Source organism: Sander lucioperca, chromosome 18 (assembly GCF_008315115.2).
Source record: "Sander lucioperca isolate FBNREF2018 chromosome 18, SLUC_FBN_1.2, whole genome shotgun sequence".
Lineage (NCBI taxonomy): Eukaryota > Metazoa > Chordata > Actinopteri > Perciformes > Percidae > Sander > Sander lucioperca.
The window spans coordinates 14,679,873-14,694,598 of record NC_050190.1 but is presented as its reverse complement, the minus strand read 5'-3'; the positions used below and the strand labels follow the sequence as shown (position 1 = coordinate 14,694,598).

The following is a 14,726-nucleotide window of genomic DNA, read 5'->3' as shown; positions in this document are numbered from 1 at the left end:
ATAATATTAAACATACTTACAAAGATTTGTAGCAAGTTTGCTCCAAAAACCCTTACAATCTCCTCAGCAGTTATTTAGTATGCTATGACCTTAATGGAGTTTCACTATAATGTTGTATGAAGCATTTGCAAAACACTCTCTATATATTACTTTTTTATTTTATTTTTTACAAAGCTTCAGAATGTAGGAGTCTCCCACTGTTGCTTGATAGAAAAGCCTGATCATGAATCACATCTCCTTTATTCATGTACAGTATCAAAACAATTAATCAAATCTATAAAAGTGTTCTTTGGCATACAAATAACTTTGAGATGCTTTAGCTGCATCCCACTCCTATCTGTGGAGATAGAGAGGAACACTATATATAGAAGGCTCTGTGGGGCAGCCTGGAGCAGAAGAATGCTCTCACATACCTCTAGCTTTGATACACTGCAACCTCACGTAATATATACTGCTCTTCTAGATCTGAGTCATTCTTCCTCACCTGAAGACCTAAATCAATACATTTATTTTATCAATACAAATACATGAATGGTATTCCCTGAGATCTGACCATATATGATATTGTCTTTGGGAATGATGTTGTATCAACAAATAATCTGTCAAATGTGTGTATCATTCCTGTATAGATGAGAGTATTACCTCATAAGGTACACTGTACATGAAGGCAAATATATGGAAAAGTGGGAAGCACAAATATGGACCTCCACTTTGCAAACTCACAGCTCGGGGACGTCAGTGGCTGCTCATTAATGACTCTGCTGCTCACCGTAACCCTATAAGGAGACAGCTGGGCCAATCAGCTCGAAGCACTGACACCACAGGCCACTCAGACAGCCAGATCCCACACAGAGCCCGGCTGGCGTTGCCATCAGCTGTTCCTCAAGTTGAGGAAGCTCAGTGCACATACCAGCACCATGGTTCACAGACATGTGCAATGTTTTCATTTCCTTAACAAGACACCAGTGATGCTGTCCTGACTGGGTCATCATAGTTGGCCTTCTGAGTATAGTAAAACCTCTTTAGAGATGTGACATATGTGCAGAATGGCACATTATGCATCAAAGTAACAGAAAATACAGTATTTTGAAACTCTAATTGCAAGACATTCACAGTGTCTTAATTTAGATGTATGATTGCAGGGCTATGAAGAAATTATACTGTAACACACAGCAAGTATGCATTGCTTTAGGACATGGAGTTACAAATTTCATTAAGTTCATGAGATAAACTTTCATCTTAGAAATGGAGATTACTCTTTATGTTCCTTTCAGAAATTAAATTGCATTAATGTTAATGTTGCTCTTTTGTATTCAATAATACAATAAATCCAATAATATTCCATAAACTTTTACATTAACTTCTAAACTTTTTATTCTCTACTGACATTCATTTAAACTGTCATTCAAGTGACTACATTGTAGAGAAGTCCCATCCATGTATGTAAAACACGTTCAGTGGCTTGTTGATTTTTTGCTGGCAGCTCTTATTTGGACTTGTGCGAACCCCCGGCCCCGCCCCTGATCCCTAGACCCAGTCTGGGTCTTATTTAAGGGGCTCTTCTCACCCTCAGCCTTTGTCCCAGTGGAAGCATCTGCCTACCAGTGCACCTTGGTGAGTACATTTCACAACTTTTTTCTCCGGTCCACTATAAATATCTGTGTCATTTGTATGATTAGTTTCATGAAGTCAATTTGTTGGGATATAAATGAATGAATGGATTATGTAACTTCAGCTATCCAATGGTTTTCATATGTTGTAATAACTAATTGAATGTGCTGACAACAGTTAGAACTGGAGTTACTTGTTATGCTAGTTTGACTGCAATGGGATGTTGAAATTAAACATAATTATATGATTTGATTTTCTACTATAAAGAAACTCCATGCTATGGAAAGCATCTGTGGAAAAGCATAGAGAACTAACAAATATAGTATCTCAACCATATCCTATTGGAGTAGTACTTGGATCAGTGCACAAAAGCTAGGGAGAAGGTAGCCAAATTCACCCATGCTCCAATGAATGAAGTTAATAGGCAGCTGGGGCATGGAGCCATGTAGTAAAACAAAAGTGTCACAGTGTGAGGACAGATCGGTGCTGGCCTGGCTCTCAGACGAGCTCTCTCAGACCTGAAATAGCAGGAGATCCATGTGTCACTTGTTTCACCCTGTTAAGCACTGTGTGCTGAGCTTAAAATAGATCACAGGTCTTTCTGTTATGCCCCTTTTTGGTGCTACCTCATAAGCTCTGAGATGGCCCAGGAACAATCACGGCTGTGGTGATATGGTATCAGTAGTTGTACAACAATGCTGGGACCAAAATAGCATCCAAATGCATGTCTAATTAGCTCTCTATAAATAGCACCCATTGAGGTGGGTTGTATTGGTGTTTGCAAAGTGATAGAGCAGTTATAAGAGAGTGTTGGCAGGTCTTCAAATGTGCTCTGGATCACAGCTAATACATATATTAATCATATGAGTCTTTGGTCTCGTCACTTCATCACATCATCAGCCACTCCAGCGATAAAGTGTCTGTGATTGTTCAATTATAACAGGCCTTCATGCTATGTATTCTATGATGGGCAGTTTAGACAGCTGTTCCTAACACCCAGCCTAAATCTCCTTGTGTTTCTACCCCACCCCTCAAACTTTAGACCACCCCAGTGAAGCCTAATCATGTGTGACGACGATGAGACTACCGCCCTTGTGTGCGACAACGGCTCTGGCTTGGTCAAGGCTGGATTTGCTGGAGATGACGCTCCCCGTGCTGTCTTCCCTTCCATTGTTGGAAGGCCCCGCCACCAGGTAAGCTAAAAGAAAACTGAGAAAACACGTTTACTCAAGTAAGTATGTATGTATAAAAGTATCATTTTCCTATGTCTTATATTCCTCGTGCTTCTTCCCTCAGGGTGTGATGGTGGGTATGGGTCAGAAGGACAGCTACGTAGGTGATGAGGCTCAGAGCAAGAGGGGTATCCTGACCCTGAAGTACCCCATTGAGCACGGCATCATCACCAACTGGGATGATATGGAGAAGGTGTGTGTTGACAGTGAGACTCATTAACACCATTCATGGCAGCTGACGTTCCACATCCTCGAGAATTCACAGCCTGGCATCGTAAAAGCTGCTTATTTTTAGAGGACCTGGTTGTTGTTGTTGTTGTTTATTCAGTTGAGTTGTTTCAGTCCTGACATCAGCTGTTCTTTCTCATCCGTCAGATCTGGCACCACACCTTTTACAATGAGCTGCGTGTGGCCCCTGAGGAGCACCCCACCCTGCTCACTGAGGCCCCCCTGAACCCCAAAGCCAACAGGGAGAAGATGACCCAGGTACTTTACAGTCACTACTTTGCGCTCTGCTCTTACATATTTGTTCTCGGGTTAAGACAAACTTTTACATTGTGCTTGCTTTTTCTTCCAGATCATGTTTGAGACCTTCAACGTTCCCGCCATGTATGTGGCCATCCAGGCTGTCCTGTCCCTGTACGCCTCTGGTCGTACCACTGGTCAGTATAGGCCTACTGCAGCTTTTTCACACAATTAATCTGTGGTCAGTTACGCAATGAGCTAAAATAAGAGTAAACTGTTGAACATTTACATTCGGAGGGTGTCTATCATCTGGATAGATTCCTGTCTCATTGTCAAGGGGAGGTGTTAATCCCTCTTCAGCAGACTGTGTGCCTGTGATGTCAGCAGCATTATGATGTGAGACATATTTGAAGAGGGCAGACCTTTGCAGGCATGCATAGCTTACCCACTGTTGTCCTTTTCTGCTTGCTAAAGGTATTGTGCTGGACTCTGGTGATGGTGTGACTCACAATGTCCCCATCTATGAGGGTTACGCTCTCCCACACGCTATCATGCGTCTGGATCTGGCCGGTCGTGACCTGACTGACTACCTGATGAAGATCCTGACTGAGCGTGGCTACTCCTTTGTCACAACTGGTAGGTTTATGTCATCATGGTTTTTGTTTAATGAGAGGTGCACAAGTGTTGTTTCTCAATACGTGAACTTTCTGCTCCATAGCTGAGCGTGAGATTGTGCGTGACATCAAAGAGAAGCTGTGCTACGTGGCTCTTGACTTTGAGAATGAGATGGCCACCGCTGCCTCCTCCTCCTCCCTGGAAAAGAGCTATGAGCTGCCCGATGGTCAGGTCATCACCATTGGTAATGAGCGTTTCCGTTGCCCAGAGACCCTCTTCCAGCCTTCTTTCATTGGTGAGTAATTGGTTTTATTTGTTTGTTTTTTTGATAAATCTAAGAATTGCAGTACTTTGTCTCAGACAAACTACTCATTTTTTTGCTGGTCCTCTACCAGGCATGGAGTCTGCTGGTATCCATGAGACCGCCTACAACAGCATCATGAAATGCGACATTGACATCCGTAAGGACCTGTACGCCAACAATGTGCTGTCTGGTGGTACCACCATGTACCCTGGTATTGCTGACCGTATGCAGAAGGAGATTACGGCTCTGGCCCCAAGCACCATGAAGATTAAGGTGAGAGAACGGCAAAGGTTTTAAATCAAGTTCAAGTTCATCCATTAAATAATTTAACACTTGTTACAACTTAAATGGTGTTTATTCCTTGCTTAGATCATCGCTCCACCAGAGAGGAAGTACTCCGTCTGGATCGGTGGCTCCATCCTGGCTTCCCTGTCCACCTTCCAGCAGATGTGGATCAGCAAGCAGGAGTACGATGAGGCCGGACCCTCCATTGTCCACAGGAAATGCTTCTAAACACACAACCAACCTCCTTCTGTCCAAACATTTGTATGTTGTTGTCTCCTGTACATATATGTTGATGTTCTATTGTAATAAAGATAAGCATTTATGAGAGTATCTCTGTACTGTGCTTGCTTACAGCAATGCAAATACACAAAATAACGTCATTATGTGTGCGATTTCAGCATACACCACGGATTGTTATGTCAATCCATCTTTGCCTCACAAACCTGAATGAGCAAGTTTGCTGAAACGTGGTGATGCTTCCACCTAGTGGTTGAAGACAAAAGTGAACATTCACTTTTACCGTAGCCTACTTGAGAATCTGAACAAGTACAGCCATTGTCTTACGTTCCTTCTTTCTTATCTCTTCTTTATTTGTTTTAAAGATAACTATGTATATATGATGTTAATATGTGCCTCATTCCTGATAGAAAGATTAGTGAAGAGAACAGTGAAGGGCTCTTGCCACAAATGAGACCATTTACAGATTAGGTTACACTACATGGCTTTCTTGCAGCCAGGATAGAAGATGTGATGGCAGTCACTAACTTCTTGTACAATACACAGTTTTGTAACATGTATTACTTCACAGCATTTGATGTTGCAATCCATTACATTTAATTTCTTGGTCCGAGGATTGGCCATCTTACATTTTTCAGTCCTCTCATTCTGTTTGATGTGATCCCATTAAACATACTGGATATCATTAATCTATACATGATGTGCAATAATCATAGCTATAATGCACAAAAACAGGGTGAGGGAGAATTCACCAGCTACTAATTAGAACCGAATCAAATATGGTCATTTGTCTGAAAGGTGCGACTAGTTTGACTTACAGAGTCAACCGGTTGACAAGAAGCGTCCACTTGAGGTTTCATCTAGAAACCACCCCGCCCAGTGAGGCTACCCTGGGTAGTAAAACACACGCCCCAGAGAATGTTATTCGAACCGTTACTAGCCAATCATAGCGTAGAGTGTATGGAGCGCCGCTGTTTGAATGCTCTGCGGAAACAGAGACAGCCTGGCAACCGATTTGACGAGTGAACTATTAGCGCAATGCAGTTAGCTAGCTAGCTAAAGAATTTAATCGATGTAATTCATACCGTTTGAGAAGAGGTAAACACAAATTTTCAGTTGTGTGACACCGATGAGCTATTTAGTTAATTTACGTTAGGTTTGTAAATGAGCTAACGTTAATGTGACTTGCTAACGTTAGCTAGCTAACTGCATTGCAACTGAAACACGGAGCTAGTCATTAGCTAGCTAGCTAGATAGATAAGCGCTTCATAATGTAATGTTAGTCAAGTCGTTAAAATCTCTTTGGGACTGAGTAACTTTGTAGTTCTTACTATTGAGACTGCAAATGGTAAACGGTTGTAGGTATCAAGCGTCTTCTAAGTTAACGTTAAGCAGTTCAGATCCACGTGAGGATGACTTAGCTAGCTAGTTTACGTCAGAGGTGTGGAGAAAGTAATAACGTTAAAGTTGGAAAGACTGGTCAAAACCGATATAACGTAACGTCCGGTCCTGTCAGAAGAGAGTGAACGAATTGTTGCAAAGTGCATTTGAAAGTAACCTTACAAGAGAGAAGTGTAAAAATGAAAGTCATGGAGAGAAATGTGATGCGTCTAGTGGCTGTGCAGCACCTCCGCGCAGCGTATGGGATAAAGACAAAAAACTGGAACAAAAACAAAGCCGCCAGCTGTAACGTTAAGTCAACAGCCAACAACTCGGTAAGTTTAAAGAAAACTCATGCACAGCACAGTTTACTTGCGTTTTTATTTGCAGTGACTTTTTTTGACATGACAATCTGTTATGGCAGACCACGATTTAACGTTCACAGTATCAACCTAACGTTACATACTATGGTTTAGGCAATTGAATCCAATTAGCATATTACTGAAAGCATGCCCCCACTGATGAAACCCATTTGTTCGCAGGCTGTTGTCACCCATGTCAGTCACTGCATATGCTTTGTTTGGCTGTGCTCGTGATTATTCACACCATAAAGTTCTTTACAAGTCATAGAAAGCCAAACTCGACGACACAAAAGGGCAATGTGTTTTCATAAATATTTAGGGCACATTGTTGTAATGTTTTTGGACATATTGGCAAAATAAATTTGTAATTTAGATAACTCAGAACAATTTAACCTCTACAGGATATGCTATGCTGAATGTTATGGCAGTTCATTTACTAACTGTGAACGCCCTGTTTCTTCTTGTGTAATTGGTTTACAGGAGTCACAAGGTTTGTTGCAAGAGACTTTGTGACTTTTCAAATGAACATTGAACTTCTGCATTTGCAGGGGGGGCCTTAAAATGTGGTAATAGAAAACAAATGCAATTAACTTGAGCTCAGACTATATGAGGAAATCAGCAACTGAAATGGAAGAATTCTTTTACTTGCTTAAAAACTCAGGATGGATTCAGATCATTAAGGTTAAAACCAGCATGAAGTGGCTACTTTCCATTGTTCTCTCAAACATAGGAATGTCTGGAAGTGGAATTTCTATCACAGAACAATACGAGTATGGTTAAAAAAAAAAAATGAGGCAGTGAGTGTCCAAGATTTTGGACTCTCAGATTTTGATACAGATGAATACACAATGGTTGTGATGCTGATGTTATTGGCGTGATTTAACAGCTGGTTGGGTTTTTTTCTCATTGTTTAGCCTTCCTGTTTAAAATCTAACATTAATACAGTTAATGTCTTGTTTTTAATTGTTTGATTGTTCACCCAGGCAAAGGTTTTCGGGGTATCCCTGGAGAGCCTACCGTACTATAATATGGAATGCGGGAGCGTGCCAAGGCAAGTAGACGTGCTTTACTTTTATGCGAGCCTAAAGTCGCTTAAAGTTATTTCTTGTCCTGTCTTGTACATTTTATACTAACAGCATTTCTCTGCTTTCTTAGCTTCCTGGTCGACGCATGTATGATACTGCTGGCACATGTCGACACAGAGGGCCTGTTCAGAAAATCGGGCTCTGTCATTCGCCTGAAAGCACTCCGGGTGAGTGATGGCTGAAGTTGACCTTGCATTCACTGAGGGATGTTGACCCTGAGAACAAGGTCTAACACAGCAGCTGTGTTTTGTCTGTCTAGGCAAAACTGGATGCGGGTGAGGAGTGTCTGTCCAGCGCACTTCCCTGTGATGTCGCCGGTCTGGTGAAGCAGTTCCTCAGGGAGCTGCCGGAGCCTGTGCTACCCACAGAGCTGCAGGAGACCTTCCTCAAGGCCCAGCAACTCCCCACCATGGAGGATAGGACCTCTGCCACAATGCTGCTGTCTTGTGTACTACCCGACAGAAACTTAAGCACCCTGCGTCACTTTTTTGACTTCCTCCACAATGTGTCTATGAGGTGCCAGAAATATATTTACTTGGATTACTTTGTTAGTTTTAACATTATTATTATTATTTTTTTTTTTTACAAACATCCATCTACCATTACATGTTTTTTTTATCTGTCTTTGCCTTCCTCTTCATATATACATTACAGCTGTTTTTCTATCTCTTTGCTTAATCGCAGGAGTGCAGAGAATAAGATGGATAGCAGCAACTTGTCTGTAATCTTGGCTCCCAACATCCTTCATGCTGGAGACTGTACAGAGAAGATGAACGCCAACACTGAGAAACGCCTCAAGCTACAGGCAGCCATAGTACACTGCTTCATAGAGAATGCCCACAACTTTGGTATGACTTGAGGCATCTTACCTGTAGGTCATCTTTTGTGTCCGTGTACACTGTAGCTTTTTAGCACTAATTATTTGGTTGTGTCTGTGTTTCACAGGTGTGTTACCACAGTTTCTTCTAGAGAAAGTTCCAGCCATGATGGGCTGTGAGGCGGGGGTTCTGTCCCCTACTCACGATGGACTTGAGGAGCTGGACATAAACTCAGGGACGAAGAAGAGACACAGGCGCAGCTTCGGAGGTAAGACTATACCATCAGATATCTGTCTTTGTTTTTTGTTTTTTTTATGAAAGCTGCAATAAGATTTACAGTAAATCAAATCTCAGATTGGTGAGATAAATTCCAGTTGCACTGGTGCTACCACCATGAAAATATCTAGAGACACTAAACAGACATATTCAAGTAAAATGGAGCCCTGTATTTCAGTAACTGTAAATGAATCATGTTATTTTTAAGCAGCTTTAATCAGTATACTTTATATGGTTCGATTTGTCTCATATTTCAGATATGGTCAATGGTGCTCTGAATAAGATAAAAACTAATAGAACGCCCACAAATGCCACCCAGTCAGAGAGTCTTGGTAGGTACTGAGGTCAGATGAGATAATGTTGCCTGTCCTATAGCATGATGATCCATCTGCTATGCACATGAAACAACAAGTTTTCTGCAAATTGATTGACGTTTGCCTTTTAATAATGGGGGGGAAAAAAGTAATTTTAAATAATGGGAAATTATGCTTTGTTTTAAATGTCTTTATTGGCTTTTTTCTTTGCCTGTCATCTGCATGAATCATCTTCCATAAATTATAACCTGCAAGTAAGTGTGTGTGTGTGTGTGTGTGTGTGTGTGTGTGTGTGTGTGTGAATATAAATATAAATGTATTAATTCTTTTGTGATTTTTGCCAGTCTTTTCCTCTGCAACTCCTGTGATTGCAACACCAACCTCAAAGCGAAAACTTCCTTTGGAATCTGGTTACTCTTTTGGATTCTCAAACAAGAAACGTAGATCTGTCAAAAAGACTCTTGGGATAGAATTACTTCCCAATACTTTGTTCAGTGCAGCTTCCACTCCTGGATCAGGTATTGATGATTGTTTGATCAAATGGGAATCAACTATTCTGCTATCTCTTAAGCTTGTGGTTAAGTGTACATGTTCTTTCCCTCCTTTTTATATATGGCAGCTTACAGTGCCTCGGGGGTCTTGGACTCTTCCCAAAATACCCTGTCATCAGCAGGGAAGTCTAGAAGGCAGTCATCGGTCTCTGCAAGGAGGAAGAGCCAACGACTTAGCAAGAGACATGCTCTCAACAGGTACACACTTTCTTTGTCCTCCAGTTATCCTTCAAAATTCCCAATTACGTTTTTTGTTTCTATGACAGAAGTGACAGTATGGCCATATCTTACAGTATGGTGCCGTAATAGACATTCACAGTACATTTACTGAATACAAATAATAAAGATCAAGTGATGCCATAAAATGCATTGTGCCACACAGCCATGCATTTCCCACTATGCTATACTATACAGAAAGATAAGAGTTTGTAGAACATTATTCTTATGCTGATAATGGTTTGAATGTATATCCTTTTCAGAGTTGAATCTGGAAGAGCTGGCTGCTTTTCTCCTAAAGTCGACAAAAAAGAAGCACCACGCAAATCTCTGCGCTTGCGTTTTAGCCTGGGGAAGAGCAGCAAGGAGGCTGTAAGTCTAGTTGCTCAACAGACTTGACATTCCACTTATCTGGTTCACAGATTATGAAAAATGCTGTTAATGAATTGCATTGAGGCATATGCTGCAATTAACTATTAAAATAAAATAATAAAAAATAAAGTAACATTTGCACAGGGGGTGTTTTAATGGGGTAAATTGTTGCACATTAGCACTTTTTACTGTGTAACATTCTAAGTTTTACTTTCAGTAGCTAACACATTTAAACTAATGCATGCACGATTTAAAAAAACAAAGTGGATTGTGTTTCACATTTGTAATATTACAAATACATGGTGTTCATACTTGTATGGTACAAAGCCATATGTCAAGCAGGATATGTCCTGTGATTTACTATGTTAAGCACTCAGGTGAAATAATGTTATTATATATATATATATATATATATATATATATATATATATAGTATATACATACAATATATTGTAACCTGTTTTGGGGTACATTGGGTGAGCTGTTTAAGGTGCAGAACTTTCTAATGCTCTATAGTTATATGTATATTCTTGACTTAATAAAAAGTTGATGACCAAGAAATCCAATATCTTGTTTCTTCTGAGTGACTTTTATCATCCTCTGAAGAACTAACCACAACAATCATGTAATTAACATATTAATGTTACATTTTGGGTAACACCTGTGGGGTCCTTTTTAACAAAAATAATACACTAAAGCTTCTTTCATCTTTCATGTCTCATTCCATGCTGGTGGTAAAGGGATCTGAGTCCATTGGCTGGCGACTTGCCACTCAGGAGAGCACAACCAGTTTTCGTTTCACCAAAGAGACAGAGTTCAGTCCATCAGTTCTGCCTAGAAAAGCTGAAACCAAAAGTGAGTACCAAGTAATGAAATCCAATCAACTGCTAATAAAAATATCTCTATTCCAGTGTGATGTTACAAATGTAGTCATTTTGAGTTGTAATAGCCCACATTGTTTTACAGGCTCCAGGTACATCAGCAAGTCTGAAGACAATTTGCTGACCCCCCAATGTGACTCAAGTGCCCACCGGACCTCATGGAGCGGGGAGACTCCCGTAGGAGCCCAGGCTTTCAGCGGAGGATCTTTCACGGACACCCCCATGCACATGTGCTTAAAGAGCAACTACATGTCTGAGCCAGCCATCGTTGTATCAAAGCCCCCAGCAGTGGCCAGCTTTCCCAAAAAGCTGTGTTGTGCTTCCAGTGCTGAGAGCCTAGAGAGCGAGGGCTCCGTCACTGAAGCCCAGAGTCAAACCGGCCCCACCCTGCTGAAAATAAAGAAGGCCTTCACAGAGTCGGCCAGTGACCTCCAGGCCGTCACACAGGACAACTGCAACTCTGTCACTCCATCACACAGCCTGCTAGTCCCTCCACCAGAGACTCCCACGGTCAAAGTTGTGTGTGTGGACACAGATGCCTCCAGCTTCCCAACGCAGAAGAGCCTTCTGGCTAATGAGCAGAACATTACCTTTGGCCAGATTGAAATTGCCGCTCTATCACCTTTGCATATTGACAGTGTAGTTTTTGAGTCTGGTGCATACTGTACTCCAGCAGTACAGGCTGATAAAGGCTCTTTCTGTGCTGCTCCCATCAGTAGCTACAACAGCTCCATGGTGGGAGAAAGTGAAACGGAGGCAGAGCAGGTGAACTGCAGCAGGTTGATCGACGCTCTGGACATCCAGAGTCCTGCTCTCTTCAAACTGGGTGTCTCCTCTGGGCTGCAGTCCACTCCATACAAGCTGCGCCTTGAACTCAAGGATGAGCTTGGTACAACTCCTAAAATTGGTACTATGGTCAGTGCGATACATGAAGAAAATGAACCTTCCCCAGAGAGTGGTACCAAAGTCCAAAACCAGCAGCCCCTCTCACCACGCAGCCTGGAGACTGAAAGGCGTCGGGTGGCAGACCACATTCATCACTTCAACAAGCTCACCCTTCATTCTCCCAGAGGCTCCAAGGCCGGACACATCAGATCACCGCTCAAGTTCCAGCGCACCCCCGTGCGTCAGACCATCCGCAGGATGAACTCTCTCCTGGGAGAGAGCAGGAGACCGACTCGAAATGCAGAACTCGCCATCAGCCAGAGCGGTCAGGTGGCGAGGGCAGTGAGCCTGGAGAGTGGCCTCTCCCCTCACCCACAGCTCCAGCCTTGCCAGGGGGAGGCACAAGTGGGGCTGTCCAACAGCATTCGCCTCATAAAGAAACCACCTCCAGTCCCACCCAAAAAGCACAGCACCTTGGCCCGTAAACTCAATCCCTGTGCTTTGGCCGACATGACCAACAAGGTCCAACCACAGACCAAAATGAACTGTTCGGTCCCTGATCCACCAGGAGCTCAGAAGCCTCTTGTGCAGCAGGTAGTAGAGAAGGACGTAAACCATTACAGAGGTTCACCTAGAAACCCCCTCAACCAAGTGAGACTGCTGTCTGCCACCAAGCCTGTAGATTTATAGTTTAAAGTCTTTTGCCTTATATGTTTCCTCCTTACTATGCAGGTCTCTGTCTGGTAGGACGACGTGACATTAAACATGGCCTCTTATATGATCCATATTTTTTTCAGGGGTTTTAATTTATTTCTTTAGCTACGGTAGGTGCTGTTTGTGCTATGGTCTTAAATGGGAGATGTTCATATGTTTTAAGTTTGTTTAGGACAATTCCGGCGCAAAACGAACCTAGGGGTTAATAACAGATGTGTACCCACTCAATCACTCTCTGGGACATGTTTTCATGCTAATCGAATGTGTTTGTAGCTTGAAACAAGCTAGCGCGGACCGCTGATTAGCTTACAACGCTAGTATACGGGGCACAGGGAAAGTAAAAACAAATCGCTTATTATACCACTAAAAAGGCTCAAAATATCACCACACTAAAACGGTAGCATAATGAGGGGCCCTAAATGTTAACCGAAGCATTGAGAACATCGTAAGTGTACAGACAGTTTATTAAAAAGATAGATTATAAAGACAGTCGCGTTCTCGTATACAGGCGGCCGCCGTCTTGGGAGCTGTCTTTCTAAACTATAGTTTAGAAAGACAGTAGCTCCCAAGACGGTAAAGAATGCTTCGGTTAACATTTAGGGACCCTCATTATGCTACCGTTGAAGTGTGGTGATATTTTGAGCCTTTTTAGTGTTATAATAAGCAATTTTTTACTTTCCCTGTGCCCCAAATACTAGCGTTGTAAGCTAATCAACGGTCCGCGCTAGGCTTGTTTCAAGCTACAAACACATTCGATTAGCATGAAAACATGTCCCAGAGAGCGATCGAGTGGGTACACATCTGTTATTAACCCCTAGGTTCGTTTTGCGCCAGAATTGTCCTTTTCAAACAAGTTTAGGAGTTAAATATCGACACATATCAGCCTACTGGATTATGTTGCGTAGTGTTTAGACTGTAGCGTGCAGGCCAAATTATGTGAAATATGATTGATGGTATGACTGGAAATGTTGAGCTCAAGTTTTATGCTTTTATTTATGCATTTCATATCTAATCCTTAGTTAGATTTTTTTTTTTTTTAAACAACTGTTTACTGAAGTTGTGGCCATTTCTTAATTATACAATACTTTCTTACTGTCTTTTGTCATGGACAGTAACAAGAAAAAAATGCACCTTTTTGTTGGATTTTATGAAAAAAAAAAAGAAAAGCCAAGCAGTATTGATTACATCATGTCGCAGTCCATTAATTTCAGAATCAACAGTCAGTAAAATGCTTTGCCATGTGAACTGCTTCAGACAAATAAAATCAAAAAGCATATACCTAACATTTTTCTTTTTAGTTGAATTATTCTGGTTTGCAGAAATAATTAGCACTTTTTTGAGCCACAAGGGGGAGTCTTACAACCACTGCTTAAACAATACTAGACAGATGTTCAGTGAATCATGTTCATATTGTAATAAGGCTTAGGAATTTATTCTGTCAAAAACCCAGACTGCCCCAGTGCAACTATATCCTTATATAATGTACTTCTGGTTGTTTGAAGGATTTCTTTGAACAATGTAGGTTCTGGTACATTTGAAAATCTATCGTGCTCTGGAGATTCCTTCATAATCAAAATAAAATGTTCTTTCTGCTTAGTGTAAAATCAGGTATCTGAAACTCCCACCTACTACTAAAAGCCTGTTTGGATCTGGCTCAGTGACTTATGTTGACATAAAGCTGGTGAATGGCCTAGGCATGATTTCTCCTGTAAGTAATCTGAAGAGTAGACAGTGAAAGGGTTAAGGTCAAAATCATTCCCGCTGATTTATTCTCCACAGCCCATTGGGAGGCTGGCATGCTTCTCATGTGCAGTATATTGGACTTGGACAAAAGGTTGTGTTAAAATGCTCTAACTGTAGCAGCTTATAAATATCACTGCAGTGACTGTAGCGCATTGTCTGATTCTGCATTTTTATGCATACATATTGCAGACAGGTGGTTGGGCTGAGGCCATGTGTTCAGCAAATGAACTTTTAACTTTCTGAAACATGAAATGTATCAAAATATATTAGAAACATACTGTATACTATTATGGAAATCCAGTAATGGACAATTCATAATTTAGTTGAGGATATGAGCATGTTTGGCCTATAATTATTTTAATCCTTAAAAAACAGTGCGT

The 14,726-nt window shown here is 41.5% G+C and overlaps 2 protein-coding genes across 3 annotated transcripts; both read left to right on the top strand.

Moving 5' to 3' along the window:
• Window positions 1-1,483: 1,483 nt before the first annotated feature.
• Window positions 1,484-4,842, top strand: LOC116035720 (actin, alpha cardiac muscle). Its single transcript, XM_031279006.1, has 9 exons — window positions 1,484-1,614; window positions 2,654-2,804; window positions 2,908-3,036; window positions 3,219-3,329; window positions 3,421-3,505; window positions 3,783-3,944; window positions 4,027-4,218; window positions 4,319-4,500; window positions 4,597-4,842. Exons 2-9 carry the CDS (start codon window positions 2,676-2,678, stop codon window positions 4,738-4,740), a joined length of 1,134 nt encoding a protein of 377 aa, XP_031134866.1. The 5' UTR covers window positions 1,484-1,614; window positions 2,654-2,675; the 3' UTR covers window positions 4,741-4,842.
• Window positions 4,843-5,693: 851 nt separating this feature from the next.
• On the top strand, window positions 5,694-12,674 carry arhgap11a (Rho GTPase activating protein 11A). 2 transcript variants are annotated; one of them, XM_031279002.2, is made up of 12 exons: window positions 5,694-6,464; window positions 7,475-7,542; window positions 7,647-7,743; window positions 7,836-8,092; window positions 8,261-8,424; window positions 8,522-8,662; window positions 8,928-9,002; window positions 9,329-9,502; window positions 9,604-9,733; window positions 10,015-10,123; window positions 10,864-10,978; window positions 11,090-12,674. In XM_031279002.2, exons 1-12 carry the CDS (start codon window positions 6,330-6,332, stop codon window positions 12,577-12,579), a joined length of 2,955 nt encoding a protein of 984 aa, XP_031134862.1. In that variant the 5' UTR covers window positions 5,694-6,329; the 3' UTR covers window positions 12,580-12,674. The 2 variants fall into 2 exon arrangements, with proteins under 2 accessions (XP_031134862.1, XP_031134863.1); XM_031279003.2 differs by lacking the exon at window positions 8,928-9,002 and having other exon boundaries at window positions 5,695-6,464.
• Window positions 12,675-14,726: the final 2,052 nt, after the last annotated feature.